A 20,731-nucleotide genomic window follows, 5' to 3' on the forward strand; every position below is an offset into this window, starting at 1 on the left:
GCACACGATTGAAGGAAGTTTTTTGTTTATTTTTTTACACCTTGGGTTAGATTATTCAAGTTTTAGTAAGCATCCCTAATTTTTTTGAAAATGAAACATAGCCTATGTCACTTGGGAATAGTGTAGCTTGCCAACGGTGAAAGAATTTTTGAAATCAGTCCAGTAGTTTCGGAGCCTATTCATTTCAAACAAACAAAAAATCAAACCTTTCCTCTTTATAATATTACTATAGATAATAAGGTTTTATTTATATATTTAAGCGTTTTATCGTATGTTTCTGACACATAGTCTTCTAACTATAATTTTAACAGCGTGTCAACCTCCTTTTTTGCTATTTTGTACTCGACTCTAGAGGTATCGATAACATTTATTTAGTATAACTCTAAATAAATGTTATCATTGATTTAAGAAGTAAGATAAAAAAGTGTTATCGTCTACACTAGACAAATTCCTGTGTTGAGGAAGCCAATCATAAAATCAGTTTACCATATCTATACCTTTATCATAAAGTCTTCAGGAGCTACCAATTGTATAAAACATTTTTGTGTTAGAAGTTCCATTTGTCGCTATCATCATTATCGGTATTGCCCATCGGACCTTGGCCTGGTCGCGCTACGAGTGAATTAACACGTGTAAAACTGCGGGGCACCACTAGGATATTATATAATTATATAATATGTATAAAAAAAAATATATATATATATAGGTTCTTGTAAACTTTTATATTAAAACTAGCTCACCCGGCTAACGTTTGTTTTGCCATGTATATTATTTCTAGGAAACATTTTTTTAGTTCAATAAAAATAACTATCTACAATAATAAAAATAGTGGTTAATCGTAGAGGAGTGAATATTAAGGGTTTTTTGTATCTTTGTATGTTGTATATGAAAATAAAAACAAAAATATTCTAAAAAATAAAATAAAATATTTGGGGTGGACACCCCTTTCCACTTAGGGGGTTGAAAGATAGATTTTCGCCGATTCTGTGACTCATTGAATCTGTATAAAAAAATTCATAAGAATAGGTCGAGCCGCTTCGGAGGAGTAAGGGAATTGTGATACGAGAATTTTATATATTAGATAAAATCATTCAACTTAGTCCACGGAGCTAAGTGTAAGTTCGAGACTGTGAAGTGTGACTTTCAGTATAGCAAATTCGCATTGGATTACAGGAGTGATAAACTTAGCCTCAAAAGGCTATTTTAATAGTGACTAAAAAGAACAATTAGAGAAAAGTAATTACAAAGAAAATTTAACTCTCTATTTGTTAACGCGTGTAATAACTTGTTAAATCGATTATCTCGGTGATTCGAAATATTTCTTGGTGATAACTTTTATTACATTTAGAGTTCGGTGAAGTGAATATTAATTGCATTCAAATCCCGCAAAACTTATGACAAAGATATTCTTATGACTGGACGTGTCTTAGAAATCTATATATATATAAAAGAAAGTCGTGTTTGTTACAACACTTATAACTCGAGAACGGCTGGACCGATTGCCATGGTTTTTGATTTGTTGGATTTGTTTCCGTCCCGAATAGCAGAATAAGCATCGGATAAGTTGTCGAATAACAATAAATTAATTAATTAATTTTACGAATGCAAAAACCATATGGTGCCATCTGTTAATCAAACTACGCATCACTTTACGTCGAATTCGTGTCAGTTCAAGAAATTCCGATCTTGAGGTGAATGAGGAGATGCATAGCCGTGCTTTGATCCTGATCAAAAGATGTTGGATATCAGAAAGTGCCTAACATTCAGTATCGCCATATTGACGCTAGAGAGAAGATGCCTAATGTGTAAAACTGCCATTCTTCTTTCGCAATGGCAAGCAATAAAACATTTCTGTATTTGCAAAAAAGTTGTATTAATCTAATACTTAACATTAATGAAATCCTAAAATAAGTTAAATTAAAGTAACAACGATCTTATAAGGTTGTAGGGCGGAACGAAGTTAGCCAGGTCAGCTAGTTATAATATGAAAAAAAGTTTCACTTGCCTAAGGAAAAACGATTTACTAAATTTTATTGATATGTTATCACAAGTTTAAGACCTAAAAAAAGAGAAAATAAGTAAACAAGGAGATCAATAGAAGAAGATTGAGGTATCTTAAGGCCCTTGGACCTTCTTTTCGTATGGTACTTAACATTTTAACTTGTATTGTCTTTTATTGACATAACTTTCACACATAACTTAAATCCGGTAAAAACAATTTTTTACCGGATTTAAGTTATGTGTTTACAATTATTTTTCATAATTTTAAATTTAACCGACGTTTCGCGTGCTTTACAGCGTGCTTGGTCACGGTGACTGAAGACAAAAGGTGTTCAATGTCAAAAAGTGTCACAGCAGTAGAAAAAGTTGCATTATCTGTATTTGTTTCCCCGGAGTTTATATCGACTAAAAGATGGAGGGTTTTGGCACAAATGGCTCACGGTGTCCTCGATTTTAACTTGTTTCGAATAGAGAAGAAAGTAAGAGAAAAAAAATAAATCACAATTTTAAGTTTATATGAATTCATATTTTAATTTTGAACTTTACATCTTTGTGGCCAAGTTACAAATACCACGGGATGATATTCTATTGATTTTGTAATTACGAATTCACGAACGACTTATATTCGAGAAGTTCCTTGAACTTTATTATATTAAATATGCAATTGGAAATCCAAGAAAGATTTAGTGGGCTTATTTATTTCAAACAAAACTAATTATCTACGTTTAGAGTTATCCGGCCTGTGACATCGTAGCTCCTTAATGGACAAATTATTTTGTGTTTCTTTTGTTTAAAAATAAAACTAAGGTAGACTATAGATATTTTTTTAGTTTCTGAAACGTAAATTAAACTGATCAAAACATCTGTAGAACTAAGGGCAGACGGGGATGTCATAGGGTCATGACGTCATCTCATTTTATCAACTTAATATGGTTAAGTTAGTGTATATTTTCAGATTCTTCACTTTACTAGTACATTCTCATACAGGTGCACGATATATCCAAGATACTACTAAAGGTAAAACGTTGACTGTGTGTCCCTCCACTGACGCGAACACTATATCCGTCAAACTACGAGTATATTTTACAGTATTTCTTATATTTTTGAATTCGAGCCAAGTTCTAACAATAATTAGGCATACGTTACATTTCATTTCTAGAATTCCACACTGGCAGCGAGAGAAAATTCGTAAATGTTACAAAAAATTTAAATAAAAATTACTAGCAACCATAATATGTTTTTAAAATATTCAGTTTTCTTTGGCAAAACATGAACACACTATAATTGATATAAATAAAAATGAATCGCGAAATATGTTGCTAAGCCCAAAACTCGAAAACGGCTGGAACAATTCGAGGACTTATTTGGATTTCCTTGAACTATGAGGAAGATTTTTATGAACAATAGCTTTATTTAGTTCTTAGGTTTTAATTCCGGAAATCAGTCTCTGTGGCAATGTACCATATATGCAGTATGTTATATGGTATGTAGGTACTAAAAAGGTAGTTCACAGGGGAAGCTAGTTAAACATAAAATACGTACGTGTTGTGCTTTAAGGCAAAACTTCTTTAAGAACCTGTGTAAAAAATATATTTTCTACACCATAACGGAGCATCATTGGAATTAGAATTCTTTAGCCAGGATCTATAAGTCTAATAATAAAATAACAATGATAAATATAAGAAAACAATATTTTTTTAATCATTCCGAGGCCTTTGTGAGTTACACTTTTGTTACTCCAAGGTCAACGGCGTATACAGGTGTTAATGTGCTTATATACGATAAGCACTAAATAAGTATTATTAGAATATTAGAAACAGCAAACAGAAGTGAACGTGCTATTAATTTTAGCCCCAACATATACACACAAATATCATAAACAGTATTCTATCGGTTTGCGACAAATACGTTTGGAAATACAAACGCGGGGTGAATTTTTTGTTTGCGAATCTAATTTCCGGTCACAGATGTTCATGCGTGCGAAATGTAACAAATTAAATTTGCGCAGCATGAGATATTATGCTATTTCGCTAAACTACGACGCACCGAAATTACTCGAAAAGTCGATTTATCAGCTTGAACGTTGAATTATTAATGTATGCTAACTTTTATAAGATTTTTGTTTAAATAGTTAATATCGTTATGTAATGAGTTTCATAAAATACCAGATGTAAATACACTTAAAAAAAACAAAATGCTGCTAAAAAATAAAAATAAATAAACATGCAGTTTATATAATTTTTTGTAGGATTTTCTTTGAAACAAACATTTTATTTGCTTAGCTCTCTAGCTGAACGCAATAGTTAGCATAAATAAAAAAGATAAAATAAATGTATTACTACCAGAAGTACCTTTTATCGTTCTAGTTACGGGTAACCAGTTAGTACTCGTACTGGTTAAAGTTTTAAGAAGCGGTTTTAGGACCGATCTGGTCGCCAAACTCCAAAAAAGTACATTGTTTTTTCCAGTTTTCGTCATCACTTCTTGAAGTAGGGAAAATTAAAAAATATATAGTAGAGTTTAGTTGTTTATGTACCCATTTTGAAAGATCGATAGGTACACGATTTAAATAACTTCGCTTGATAGAAAAAAAATCCAAACATGGCCAATTGTTGACACTATGATTTCATTTTATGACGAAAATTTATATAGAACATGATTTTGAAACTTACACGATATATTTTATCGCAAGCCAAGTAATCCATTTCAGAAAAAAAAATTGATAACATTATTTATTATTTATTATTTATTATTTATTATTTATTATTTATTATTTATTATTTATTATTTATTATTTATTATTTATTATTTATTATTTATTATTTATTATTTATTATTTATTATTTATTATTTATTATTTATTATTTATTATTTATTATTTATTATTTATTATTTATTATTTATTATTTATTATTTATTATTTATTATTTATTATTTATTATTTATTATTTATTATTTATTATTTATTATTTATTATTTATTATTTATTATTTATTATTTATTATTTATTATTTATTATTTATTATTTATTATTTATTATTTATTATTTATTATTTATTATTTATTATTTATTATTTATTATTTATTATTTATTATTTATTATTTATTATTTATTATTTATTATTTATTAAATGTAAATTAAAAAGCCACATGTTTTTACTATCGATGAAATAAATTTAAACAATATATATATAATCTGTATTAATTTTCGACACTTACTATTTTAATGATAATTAAATTAAATTTCTAACATATCTTCCTATTTCCCTCCCTCTAATTATCGGAAATCAAAATTTTTAGATTTTTATAAATATCAACAAGACTTAAAGGTTAGTTTGCCAAAAAAATTCACTTTTGACATGTATACTTTGTACGCATGCACTTTTTTTTATTATGAAGCACTTCCATTTCGTTTCTTCGATAAATCCGTGGATACAAATGTAACCATGGAAAATTCAATTCATATTACTATATTATTTTTCAAGGTTTTTGGGCTACGGTGCAAAGCCAGGGCGGATCGCATTTAAAATATAATTTAACCGAATGCCAAACTTCGTGTTTGTTACAACGAGAACATTCGGATGATTGATTTGAGTGAATTTTTCGTATGATTACGGCATTTTTGATATTTTGCCAATTATCTTCTTCTTTTCTAAAATTGTGCCTTTTTCCTTATTTAGCCTTCAAAGGTATACAATAATAACTCAGATGGATCAGAAATAAAGCTTAAATTCACGAACAAAATATCGGAAAAAAATAGAATAGATAAATGCGTCATAATCAATCAGTGTTTACTATCAGTCTCTTAAAAGATAAAAACTTTCGTGACTGAAATCTTTGGTTTGATTTACAGCTAAATAAAAGTTGTTGTATTGTTAGTAGGTAAAGAACGAACAAAACAGTAGCAAACCTTTTTCTTGACCCTAGATCTGTTTTTGATTTTTCGTATGAGTTCTACTTAAATAATCTGATCACCACTTGCCTTGCTATAAAATTTTGTGCATAGTCATGATTCGAAGGTAAGTTAATCGTAAACGAAGTCGTGCGACTAGTCACGTGGTCCAATCACTTGGCACAATCATATTAAATGAAATATAAAGAATTGTTACCAAATACTGTACTTAAACGTCTTGTATAGTACTGCTTCAATAACTTTGGGTATGATCCTAACACTTACCGCTTTTCAACCAGTAAGACCACGTAGGTTACTGGTTCAGCAAAAGCAATTCAGTTTTTAATATTTAGTTTTAGAAGCACGATTCAAAACTGCGTTATTTATTAATTCAACCATACCATTATACCAACACTTCAGACTTATATTTACATAAAGATTATTTTAACGAATCCGAAATTCAGACGCACAATAATCATCTCTTGTCAATTGCATTTTAGCTTTGAATTAACAGGCATATTCCAAACAGAATGTAGATAACATCAGCCATACATTAACAAATAACAAGCGATTGACAGACCCCTAACACTCGTCATCCCTCAAACAAGGGGGAGTCCTGTATGGCTTTATATTTCAATCAGATGTTTTATTATATTATTGTTTTATTGGACTTATGTTGCTGGTACTAGGGCCGAATGGTAATTAATTATATATTCTATATATATATAATTAATATATATATATAGAACTGACTCTGTTGATGATGATTTCTTTCTATTAACAAAAAAAAAACCCGTTGGAGTTTAGTTCAGTTTTAGAATTTTGCTATAGAAGGAATTTGTTCTGTACTTCGTTCCAATCCTGGTTTTGACAATTATTAATTCTGTTTTAATTTGCCCAAAAGTCTAAACTAGACCTATGTGTCTATATACATAATAAAATCTCGTAATTTATAAATGAGTAGTTAATTTTACACCGAGTAACTCAAACCTAATTTATTTTAAATACTCTTCGCAAGTGCCCTAGGTTATTAAGAAGTTGGCACGTTCTACAATCAGATTTTTGTGTGTATGAAGCATCCTGTAGAACGCGCAGCCTCTCTTCGATTGGCTTCACATCTCCCCTCGTAGCTCGTAGCAACGTGCCTGTCGTTTCGTAGACTTGCTACAGAGCGGACGTAACGCTGTAGCACTCGCGTAGACCTTGACACAAATAAGCACTGTTCCACGCGAATTTGTTTCGTTTGTGAAAAACACCAAATACACGAATATTTCCGTGTCTGTGTTTGTGACTGTATGCAGATAAGGTACGTATTTAAATTAAATGTACTATGCTGAACAAGTTTAATTATTTGAAAATAGCCTTTGTATTTATTGGGTTTTATAAATAATTAAATGACTAAATTCTACTAAGAAACTAAAACTTGCTACATATGTTTTACGTTTTTATTTTATAAACAAACCTTATTTTCATTATGTAACCGGTACGTATCAATTGCTCAAGAGCTATCTCGTATTTAAAAGATATGGTTTTATTATATTAACAATATTTCACAAATAAATCTTATAAATATAAATATTATGTGATAATTACAGTTAAGTTAAAAATATTTTTAAAATTAAATTTAAAGGTAGAATGACTTTTAATATATTATTGTTATTCTACATTGTAATATTTTTTATTCTACATTGGACATCTACGTTCAATTAATGTAAAAACTAAATTAAAAATAAGCTTTGAAATAATTTAAAAAAAAATTAAGCGATACTTTTAACTTGTTTGCAAAAAACTTCTACATTCTGTTGAAAAAGGCTCTATAATAAGTGCATATGAGAAAAACTTTTGCAAAGAATTGCTAACGTGCATATTTTATTAAGCTTTTACGTAAATAATCGTATTCTTAGACGGCGAAAACAATTCATTGTAAAGCACTCAAACCTACTCTCATTTAACACCAGTATGTTGTGTATTATACCTAAAAAAACATTTTACCAAGGAAATATGGAGTTTTATTATTTAATAATCGCATGTACAAATAGAAAATTGTCAACCTGTAATTATTTTTACTGTAAAAAAAAATCGTCGGGACTGTATCGGTGACTGCAGCTGGTGCTTTTCTCACTCAACGTATAAGAATTACAATACAGCAAGGAGATTCTCGTCGTATTAAGGGAAGAAAACAGGATTCAATGGAAAGTACTCTAAACAAATCTAAAACCCAATGTTTGTGTATCACACTTAAAAAACACTTTAAACTTAAATTGGACAGACACTTTGCTTTTTTGCCGTATATTCTAAAGTTATTATTATGCATACTTCCATTACTAAATCTTTTTGGAGTATGGTTATTTGCTGTAATTTCAATAAATTTTATCTCGCCTTGTAAAGTTATTGGTGGTTAAAATTAATACCGAGACTTGATTAAAATCTTTTTGTATATAAAAATTTCTTTTGGTTGCCCACAGGGACCGAAATTGTAAATATTTTATATGTTTATAATAATATATAAAATAGTAAAGTATATAAAAATAACTTTCCAGTTATGGTAATTAAACTCATTAAGTGTTTAAAGGGCTGTTTTCTTTTAAAACCCTCGATATGTTACAGTATTAACTTTCTTGTACTACTTAATGAGCTACCTAAATAAAATCTAATATTATTAAATTTTTACTATCCGGTACCTTTGACAGTATTTCACAAATTTAGTCTTGTTAAGTCTAATTTGTGTGTACCATTGTATTATATATTGTTACTAGCTGATCCGGCAAACGTCGTTTTGCCATGTATATAATTTATAATAAAAATAAGGGTTAATCGTAGAGGGATGAAAATTAGGGGTCGTATGTATTTTTTAATGTTGTATCATAAAAAAATAAAACAATAAAAATTTATATAAAAATAAAAAATAAAAAAAATTAGGAGTGGAATGAAAAATAGATGTTGTCTGATTCTCAAACATACCCAATATGCACACAAAATTTCATGAGAATCGGTCGAGCCGTTTCGGAGGAGTTTAACCACAAACACCGCGACACGAGAATTTTATATATTAGATAACAAATTTTCATTCTATTTAAAACAGTAAAAATATTTGTAAATATAGTCCAGTGCACTTCAGAGGATTACCAGGCCACTTCTCTAGATTTTGTTATTTGTTCTTTAAAGTTAAATTAGACAAGCACTTTGCATTTTTTTCCATACAGTAATTATTATGAATGAAAAGTTGCATTGTTAAAACTTTTTATTAATGCAGTATGGTTGTTGCCGTAAATATTTTACAGAATCAATTGGCGAAACGAGTATATAAATTTTATTTCGCCTTATAAGAGCAGTGTTGGCTTAGTGGCTTCAGCGTGTGACCCTCATCCTTGAGGTCGTCGGTTCGATCCCCGGCTGTGCACCAATGGACTTTCTTTCTATGTGCGCATTTAATATTCGCTCGAACGGTGAAGAAAAACATCGTGATTAAACGGGCTTGCCTTAGACCCAAAAAGTCAACGACGTGTTAGGCACAAGAGGCTGATCAACTACTTGTCTATTAGATATTGATACAGAAATAGAAGATAGAAGATACAGAAATCTGAGGCTCAGACGTAAAAAGGTCTGTAGCGCCAAGAACACCAAGACTTGATTAACAACTTTTTGCAATAACTTCTTACGGTTACCCAAAAGAATACGCTTAAGGCAAGGAGGTCCATAAAAACCACATCGGTAGATTTATAGAACGTACATGGTTTACTATCAATGGTCTGCTTCCCGGTTCGGGAACTGGAAGCGGATACAATAAATAATTACGCGTATTGATCGTTTACCCAAAAAATTAACGATAGCTTTGAACGTATCATTCATAAACAGAATGTAAGAATTTTAATTACTTCGGTAAAAGGTATCTTATAATCACAAAGTATTATATTACGTTATCCCATCGATGATAGACCACTTTTACTGTCATAGTAACAGGAAAAATAAATATACGAAACTTGTCATGTTAAGAAAAACAAAAGGAAATATAAGAGGTCATATTTCCGAGGAAAATATTGTTTTTGCTGAGTTACCGACATTCCTTCATTTAAGATGTTCTTGTTATTATCGATTCTTGGGCCACGCGTACGTGAGAAAACTTAAGTGTTCTGCAAAGGAATCTTGAAAAAGAAATCTATGTAAAAATCAACATATCTTTTATAATGTAATAATAATATATCTAAATACATTTAATAGTTGAACAAGAAAAACACCATTTCTAAGGCTGAGAACCCTAGTAATTTGTCCATAACTCAAATTTATATTATAATTGTCTAGGTTCAAATCATGAACAATAAAAACATTTCTAACCATTTCTAAGGCTAAAATATTTAATAAAAATACAACGAAAAACTTATACTGTTCTTAAATCAAAACAATACCGCGATTCAAGATTCCACAGGCGACATCTATTGGTTGAACATAAACCTTTAATTATTTAAACAATAGTTTTACTGTTAAAAATCAGCCAGGCTATTTTTATAGGTACCTAATAGAGGATCAGCCTTCTGATGCCGTTGATTTTTATCTCTAGTATCTTAAGGTATCCGGAAGGTTCCTCACAATGTCACTTCACCGGACGAACGAGTATTAAAATACTTACCAAAATAGATAAAACAAAAGAAGGCGATAGAATATTTAGTACTTTAGTGCTAAATACGTATTTACATAAACTTATTTTCCAAAAATATTCGCCTTCAAAATTGTACCTCCATCGCTGTCTACATAAAGAGGGGTCATCTTGGGCGTTTAATATTAAATGAACACCTCAATCTTGCTTGGTGAACTTTGACCGCTGCGTATTAAAAATTCAATGGAGTTCAAAAGATAAATGATAAGAAAGAGCTATGAAATTTGGGAGCTATATGTATATTCGAAGAAACAATATTGAACTGAAACTTATTTTAAAGTTTTGAGTTACCGTTTTTGTAATACATTTACGGTTCATATTCAATTTTATATTTAACTAGCTGGTCTGGCAAACGTTTTGCCATGTATATCATTTATAATAAAAAATAGGGGTTGATCGTAGAGGGGTGAAAATTAGGGGTTGTATGTATTTTTTAATGCTGCATCATAAAAAAAATATAATAAAAAATATCTAAAAATTAAAAAAAAAATTTAAGGGTTGACTATCCTTAACATTTAGGGGGATGAAAAATAGATGTTGTCCGATTCTCAGACATACCCTAATATGCACACGAAATTTCATGAGAATCGGTCAACCCGTTTCAGAGGAGTTTAACTACAAATACCGCGACACGAGAATTTTATATATTAGATTAATACCAATTAGCGAGTGGTTAAAACGAAAATAAAAAATAAAAGGAAAATAAAAGATTTCCCATTTCAGAATGGTAGGTTCAATAAGATGATACAAAGATAAATTAAATAGACGCACAAACACACTGCTCCATGAAAATTAGACTATAGTTTTAGCAAGCAATAAGTTAGAGCAATCACACGCATTTCGACGCACGCAATTATCCTTATATTGTTCTCATTATTTGCGCAGTCCGACCACTTGGAATCTCTGCTCACTTTTTTCACGATTGTGTCGTAAGAAGGAATGTGTGTAGATGGCGGGTTAGATTTTTGCTCGGTCATAGCGTTGAATCTGTCAAAAGCGTCAATACTTAATTTATATATATCTGGCCATTTTAAACTCAGACCAGAAGACCAGGCCTAAAAGATTTAGCGCCAACAGCTTTGTTCAAAATAAAGCTTATATATTCCCTAGTAAAAGATTCTCAGGACGGCATATTTTATGAAGTATAAAATCCGGCAAGTCAAGGCAGATGTTTACAAAACGGTATTAAAAAGCGCAATAGCACTTAATTAATTTTCTTTAAACGGAAAAGAAAAAGACAATATACCAAGCATAAGCATCGAAGAAAAGCCGATTTGAACGCTCGCAAATGATTTTCTCATTCACAGGAAAACAGGCTCAATTCGCTTTAAAGTGCGAGGTCGTTAGGGCTAGAATTGCATGAATGCTGGGCTAAATCGCTAAGGCTTAGACCACTACATTCCGGCTGAATGTCAAGAACATCCTGAGGGATATGTTCAGTATAATTATAATGAGAGGAGCTGGGATGCTTGATGGCCTCAATCTGAAGAATTATCTTCGTGATTTATGTCAAGGAAGTATTGAAGTGGTCTAGTAAGGTCATGAATAGAGGTATATGCGTTCGTATTTTGTGCAAGGAAAGGTTTAAAAACGAGATGTTTTTAAACTTTTCCTCCATTAAACGGAAAAGGAATGAAATTATAAAATTAAGATTTAAAAAAAAAGAGATATTAACGTAGGCTATTGCAAAATTGAGGAACTAAGTTCGAGACTAAGACTAAGTGCAGCAAAAGCATTACTCCTATATGTTAAAACCATATTAGACTTTGACAGGCGAAAATCATAGTTCGCGCTAAGTCTGTTCTGAAACTTAGATTCAACGGTGTTAGTTAGACCAAACAAGACCTTGTGAGTTGGTGACGTGAGTTGGTGTAATCGGTCACAAGATTATTAATAAATAACAATATATTGGTAAATTGAAATCAGATGATAAATGTCTATCTATCCGATATTTTTTTATGTTTTTTATTATATATTATTTAGTATGTTTTTGATTGGCTAAGTTGTTGTTGCGAGTTTAAAATAAAGTAATTTGCAGATGTGTTTTTGAATAATATTAAACATTTTAAACTAGTTAACACTAGTTTATTCAAAGATGCCTTAGTATAAATTAGCCAAGAATGTTATGTCAAGTTTAATCTTTATTAAAGAAAACAAAGACAAAGTATTTATGAAATAAGTGTCTAAGAGAAATACCCTTACGTAGTTACTTAGAAAGAAAAAACTTTATGACACATACTAAAAAAGGATGTATAGTTAAAAGAGAAAGTGCACTAGCCCATGCTAGGATTCACCGTGTCGTGGGCAGACAGTCTCTTCCATTTGACATATTAACGATTTTAGGTAATTTACGTAATAAATCTACATAACACTTATCATTTGGTACTTAAACTATAAGAAGGATACTTTCTCTTTCGGCATAGGACCGGTTAATATGTTGCCGTTAAATTGTTAGTGAATGTATAGGTAGTCTTGAATCCTAAAAGGTTCTCTGAAAGAGAAAAAGCGTTGCATGTTTTGGGTAGCTTTTATGTATTTTTGGGTTGGTGTATGTCATCGGTATATTGCCATTAAGTATAGTCGTGTAACCGATAGAAGTTTTGTTTCATTGACCAATTTTCGTAGCGAAAAGGTATATATAGAATATCTTAAGAATGGCGTATTGGGCACGCTCAGTTATCATTCTTAAATGAAAATAGTTGGTTGTGTCTTAGTATGAAAATTTAAAAAGATGCACTAAGGGTCCCCGCACATGGGCCACCGGCCACAACCACAAAACGCCGCCACTGGCATATTTCCTGTAATTTTCATACATTTTATGGACTCGCCGCACACGGTTGGCGCCAGTGGCGGCCACACGCTACAAATCGTCGAAGCTTGCTTCTTGTGGCTCGCACCGGCCACTAAACGCCGACACAAAAAGCCGCCACACGCCACTCGCGCGATTCCGCGCCCCTCTCTCCCTTACCTCAGTTAACCTGAAGTCGACCGTAACGCACGCACGTAGTCTGTGTTTCATATAGGTAGATAAATATGGATATAGAATTATTTATATCAGAGATACAATCCCGTCCTGCGATTTGGGATTGAAAAAGTGATAGTTTTAGTAATAGAGGAAAAAAGTGAAGGCCTAGGAAGAAATCTCGTGTTACTGGCCAGCCTGTATTTTGTGTATTTTCGAGTCTTTTTTGTCTAAGTCCAAATATTTTCCAGAATATGGCCTCATCATATTTTCACTGAGGCCAAATGCTTCATCATGTCTAGTTCAATGGTTGTCGATTATCGACCTGTCGTGGTGAGGAGATATTTAATGTCTTTCTGTGTATCCAATAACTATGGTTTCGCCTTCTACGACGACGTCTTTATATCAAAAGTAGCGCAATTAAACCTTCTTCGTCAGAGTCCATTATGATACTGCAGGCAAGGGTTAAAAAAAGTAGCAGCCACCGACCGCAAGTGTCGACCACCGGCCACAAGTGGCTGTCGCGCGCTTCAGCTACCTTTGTAGCCGCTTCTAGCTTCTCGTGGCGGCGTTTGTGGCTGTGGCGTGTGGCCCGTGTGCGGCGACAGTAAAATTCAAAGTAAGGGCGTTTAGTTTTTGCGAACTCTCGGAAATAAAAATGTAAGGGATTTTTACATACTTTATGATTTAGCGATATTATATAGAATTTATAACGTAAAATGGTATAGACTTTTGAAATATTGTAATTGCACGAATTTTTTATAAAGATGTGTTGCAATATATTACAATGTTAGGTGATTTAATGGGTATCTCAACCCATTTCGTTTACGTTTATTTTAAGAATATCTTGTTATTCCGTGTGTACGGACAAGTCAAAGAAACTAAAATAGAAGACTTTTAAGTTACTTTGATTGTTTTGGCTGACTTGGAGTTTGTAATGACTTACAAACTTCTGCGATCAAATTACTTAATTAATAATGATATCATACTCTTCAATAACATTAATTGAATGAGATACTGGTGCGGTCTATAAGTATTTTGTACGAATACTAGGAATAATATTAATAATATACGAAAGTTTGAATGAGGCTTCAAAATTATGTAATGATTTAAAAGAAAATTAGTACAATAAGTCTTTATATTTATTCTTTTATAATTCAACACAGACAAAGGTGCCAGTCTAAATTACCTAGAAATTTTATTGAAATTTTTGAACCAGTGTCAGTAATGTAATTTAACTGCTACTTGTGCAAGATTCCAGAAAACTTTAAGGTACTTGTTTAAAATTAAATGTCCAACTCAAACTCCATTCAATACATAAAGTTTATTTATTTATTTAGATTTAGTTTATTTTATATCCGAAGTGGTGGAGGCCTGATGAACTTGTAACACAGGTACTCTTACCTTTAGCAGGCATCAGTATCACACAGACTTGCTTTTTCCATAAACAGAAGTATGAATATAACTGTCACTTGCTTATGTCCTAAGTTTAAGTTTTTGTGAGAAAATAAATAAATAAATACATACATAAAGTGGTAACAATAGACATATTACATAAATTTTCGTCATTTAATATCTGACTTTATCAATTTATGTCATAAAAGTACATGATGTTTTTTCCTAGACTGTTTCTGAGTATGTATAAGTTTGAATGCATTTGTTTCTTTTAAAAAATTAACGATTGATATCTACAATAATTCCATACACATTACACATATTGAGTTGGGCGGGACAAGTACGTATTATTAATGATAATATCACATGATAAACGCCACTTAATCCCAGGAAAAGAAACTCATTATGGATAAGCTCGGACGAATTTGTCTCGCAAACAATAGGTGTACGTTATCCTAAACGTAGCTATTATGAAATGAAAACGGAACTAAAGACGTATGAAAGGGACATAATCTTTTGTTTTTTTTTACTTTTATTTATTATACTGATACTTTGAGTAGTCTTAACCTAGTAGTAAAGCTTGCGTCAAATCCCATTTCCAACTTTGGGTAAGACCCCAGGTCTTCGTGCTGGCGTGCCGAGTTCAAGCCCTAACTGTGCTTTGTAATGGCAATTTTTTTTGTGTAACTCGATCCAAGTATTTCTGGAACTCTTTGTCTCATCTTCAACTCACGTCAGGTTTGTTTGGGAAAGCCACGTTTTCTCATTCCTTAAGGATTCCTACCCTACTAGTCAAAAGTCAAAAATCATTTATTTAAAAGGTAACAATGTACAGTTATGAACTTTAAAAAAAATACATTAAATGCTTCTAATTTTTCATTTACTGCTAGTTCTCAAATCAAGGGCGTAGAACGGAAGAGAAGAGCTGGCAATAAACTCTCCGCCACTCTTTTTAATGGCCAAGTTTTTTGTTTTACACAACGTTTGTAAGGAGCTGCAACAATTACACCATGTTCCACATGACATCTTAAGTAATAAATAATAAAAAATAAATTATAAACAAAGATTTGTCCATTATCAGTGAAATAGGAGCACGCACTTACATTATCGTGGGAACAACACGCAAATACACAGTCGAAACAACTAACATCACCGCATACACGAATTCAAGTACGACCAGTCACCACAAGTAGCACCCGTTCACGAGTATGACGCATGGCCAACCATCGGCCCCCTCGTCTTCATTGGCTTTACTTGTGATACTCGAATGCCGCTCCAAGAATAGATAGACATGCGCTCCGTTCTACTGTGATTACTCAACATCTCTAATCCACGTCGACCACAAACAATCACGCAACGTCTTCCGACTTTTAATTTTTTTATCACCCTGATGTTACCAGCTTAGAAGCGAATCAGAATCGGAATATTATTATTGTTATGTTAGGAGGGAGTGACCAACTCTACAATGGAACCACAAAATTTATACTGTAAGAGCATAAACCAATAATAACAAAACTGTTCTTACTTTTAATTTTCTGAGATTAAAGATCTCATACAGCCAAGGAAAGCAATCGTCGGAAGTGAGTAATATAGTAAAATAAATTCAGAGAAATGTCTTACTTGAGAGATTCGACGGATATGGCTGAGAGCAGGATAATACAGTACAAATGAACTGAGATTAGGGAATGTATACGGAAATGTAGTAATTGTTAGCTATCTACTTCTATTGTTCGTGAAACACGCTTTCGGTTTTAACTAAGTTACAGAAGGTAGCGATTTTCTACTTTAATGTAAAAAAAGATCATATCATCATGAGATTAAATTTAATTTTAAAGAATATTTTTGAAGTTATACTTCTTTAGGCGCTTTATGAAAAATTGATGAGAGTGAAATTTAACGATGCGCGCGCACCGTGACACAATATTAACAGAATGAAGTTGCCCACGGAAGATGCTACGGCATTGGACATAATTTAAAAACAACATTCGAATAATAATAGAATTTATGTTACACTTAATGTAAGAGAATAATATTAAATATTTATTTATTTAATTTTTCAAATGTAAACTGAACTTTATTGACTATAATGACTCCTTTTCCAGTCTTTGATTATTTAATTGTAATTAATTATTTGAATGCAATCAAAAACTATTTTTAATAATGCCAAAGAAGTATAACTTCCTACGCGCGTACATATGTACACGCACCCTTTTTTGTCCTATAAATATATATGTGCCAGTATGTATTCACATAATACCCTCAGTTTGAAGTTGGGAGTTTTAGTAAAAACTATAGGTGCATTCACACTCTTAACAGTATAAGGAAAAAAATTGTGCTTCTTGTATAATTAATAACCCTTTTTCCATGACTAATATCATATTACACTTTGACTTTAAATTCTTGTGATTTGTAGTAATTTATTTCTATGTGCGAAAATTTCTTTTACATATACAGAAAGTCAATATTAAAAAACTTTATCAATACTAGGTTATCACCCTAGAAACTTATAATAGCAAAGGTTTTGCAGATATTTCAGTAATTTAACGTAAATATCATTGTTCCAATTAGTATGTAAGCAAAAACTACTTTAATTCGAACGAGTACAGAAATATACTGTACACGTTTAATTGTTCTGTATTTTCAGCTCGACTCATCTATTCTATAGAAAGATTTGTCAAATTGTGACTATCTATCGAGAATTGCCAAACACTAAACTCTTATAAATATTTCTTAATCGCTTATACTTTGTACCATTCTAAATTGTTCGCGGTTAAGCCTTTTCTTCATGTATTTGCTAAGTCGGTCTTTTTACTGTAAATAAACGTCTGCAATAGAAACGAATTCTTCGAAATAATCTTTATTTTTATTGAAAAGACCCGTGCTAATACTTTCTATTACGTTAACATCCTAAATACTTATTTTATATTTTGGTTTCTTATCTTATCTTATCTTAACCATTAACAAGATGGTTTTATTATTTCATATTATGAAGATAAATATTACGTCACGTCACGTGACTTAAAATCCCAAAGCGACTTGGCCCTAAAGACAAGAGCGTCCGATTTACCGAGGCCTCTTTAAGTTTTTCATGCATTACAAACACTAAATCTGATTGTACCGTCTATTGAATTCCGTCTTGTAAGAAGCCTTCATTTATGTTAAACAGAAATGTGTCCATACTATGATAACATCGTTTACACCTAACGCTGGCCATAGACGGACAGCATGTTGCAGCCCATACCGACTGCTCTAAGCGGTCGCCGCACGGCGATCTGCAGTTTCCATACTAAATTCATATCCGCAATACACGGACCGCTCGAGCAGTTCCTGAGCGGTCGGAGCAGTCGCTCTGCGGTCGAGTTTCGCCGTGCGGTCGATTGCTTAGAGCTGCCGGACCCACCATACACGGACCGCTACAAGCGGTTGCTGCCGACCGCGCGCCTCTCCCTCAAATGAAATAAAATATTAACTAATTCATCAAATGAAACCACGGACATTCTAAAGTAGTTGAAAAACATTTTAGTGTCTTCTCAACAACAATGTATGAAATATTCCATGCTGTTCTCTTGAGCTGTAGTATTAGACGCACCCACATACTACGGTGTCATCTACGCTTACGCTTGCGTAATAGTAGTACAAGTAGAAGTGTTTCTTCATCGAAATCCATCTTGTAAATGAACTCGCATCAGTATTATTTTGCGGTCGAACGCGACCTCTCTGCAGCAGTCGGTCTTGACTGCAACATGCAGTCCGTCTATGGCCAGTGTAAGACCTTCCTAAAACAAACAGGTTTATACGTAATGTGCGTTGACCACTCACATGTAACAGAAAGTCAGCAATTAGAAAAGTTTAATGCTCAAAAGATCTTCCACACCAGTAAAATACTGAAACCACCTCAGTTTGTCTTGTCCCCAGCGTCCCAGTAACCTGTAAGTTTGCATACTAATTGTAGTACCTACGCTCGCTAACGACACGCTTCGTATCACCTCACAACTTATGCTCCCCTGGTACTTAAGAACTTATAGTTCGTTCCCCGGACTTTTGTTTTATTCCTGAAACGAAGGCTTTACAGAAAGTTTTGGTTTTCTACGCTAAAAAATAAATTCTTCCAGGATATTTAAATTTATTCGTTGCAAATAAAAACTTCTTCCAGTCGCTATTAAGCCAGACAAATGTCGCCCGAGTATATATAACTAAAAAGTCTAATAAGTGTATAAAAGTTTAAGGACATACATGTTTAACACAAGACTTATAAACTTGTAAATAAGTTGAAAAATACTAGTCACAGCATTCAACTCAAGTTCACTTGAACTCAGGTTCACGCGCCGATTGTACTCGAAATGGCAGGACAGTTTAAATTAATTCAGGAGGTTAAATGTATCTCATTACTTACTAACTAAACTATAAGAGAGGAATAATACAAATTATACTATGTAAAACAAATAATGAACTCCTCAAGATACAGTATAACTTATTGGAACGAAGTTCCTTATCGCGCGTTGTGAAAGGGGGCTAGACGGAAAAAATTCTTACGAAAAGTTGTCACGACACTTTTTTGCTATTTGCTATTGTAATACACCGGTTCTCGTCCAATCACCGAAGTTAAGCAACGTCGGGTGAGGTCAGTACTTGGATGGGTGACCGCCTGGGAACACCTCGTGATGTTGGCTTTTTTTTTCGTCGTAAGATTGGTGTCGAGAAAATCTATCATACTGTTATGATACCAATTAACATATAAATTAATCGAAAGGAATTTCGTTCCATCCGGGTGTCCCTTGACACCTCTAAAGTTTTTAATTTTATTTTATATTGAACGAAAATATTGTACATTAATCATTTAATGAAACTCTTAGCAAGCCCGAGTGCATAGTAAATAATGAACGTTTAATTTTCCTAACAAGCAATAGGCATGTAGTGGATAATTTTCTTTTGCACTGTAAATATTGTTATAAGTTAATTCTCGAGAGGTTTACAGCCAAGAGAACTAGGTCAACCATTTCTATGGCAACCCTCGGCGGGACTTGATAAGTTATATTCTATTTCTATAAATTCTGGGAATCAAGTGTAGTAAAAGACACTCCGTAATACAATATATTTATTTCTGTTCTGATCATAACCAGTAATAATAAAGCTGGAATAAAGTAGAACTTTATTTAAATCCTTTGTTGCTTTAGTGCGTTTATAAAATGTTATTAAGATTGGCCTCATTCAAAGAGTATCTATTAAACGGTTGTCTTCTCCAATAGCCTAGATTTTTCTCGTAAATTTTAATACTTTCTTGTTAAATTGGCTCTTGAAACTGTACTTTCTTAGAAGTTTGAAAAATAAATATTTCGTCTTTATTTTTTATGGGGTTAATTGATATAATAAATAATTTATATGTAATTAATTAAGTGCGTATTAAAGAAAAACCTTTTTAACTGGATTAAAGTTATGTATTATTATAAATTTACAATTATTTAAGATAATTTTAAATTTAACCGACGTTTCGCGTGCTTTACAGATGTTGGATGTCAAAAACTATCACAGCTGTAAAAAAGTTGCATTATCTGTATTTATTTCCCCGGAGTTGGTATCGACTAAAAGATGGAGGTCTTGTAAATTTATAATAATACATAACTTTAATCCGGTTAAAAAGTTTTTTCTTTAAATGTGTAAAGGTTATGTCAATAAAAGACAATACTAAGTGCGTATTAAACAATTCTTGTAATTGATAACCGCTAAAAATTAATTGCTATTAATTAAAATTTAAGAAAAATAACAGGGCGTGCGTTTGCATCATGAATGATGATGAGCCTGAACAGGCAGGAAACTCATCTGATGTTAACTA

The 20,731-nt window shown here is 32.1% G+C and overlaps 1 protein-coding gene across 1 annotated transcript in view; it reads left to right on the forward strand.

Moving 5' to 3' along the window:
* The first annotated feature begins 7,053 nt into the window (after positions 1–7,053).
* LOC125057651 (C3 and PZP-like alpha-2-macroglobulin domain-containing protein 8) overlaps positions 7,054–20,731 on the forward strand; it is a 194,966-nt gene continuing 181,288 nt past the window's right edge. Inside the window, exon 1 of the mRNA XM_047661428.1 lies at positions 7,054–7,199. Within this exon, the coding sequence (XP_047517384.1) occupies positions 7,189–7,199 (11 nt within the window). The 5' untranslated portion in view covers positions 7,054–7,188. The remainder of the gene's footprint in view (positions 7,200–20,731) is intronic.

Source organism: Pieris napi, chromosome 17, assembly GCF_905475465.1.
Source record: "Pieris napi chromosome 17, ilPieNapi1.2, whole genome shotgun sequence".
Taxonomy (NCBI): Eukaryota; Metazoa; Arthropoda; class Insecta; order Lepidoptera; family Pieridae; genus Pieris; species Pieris napi.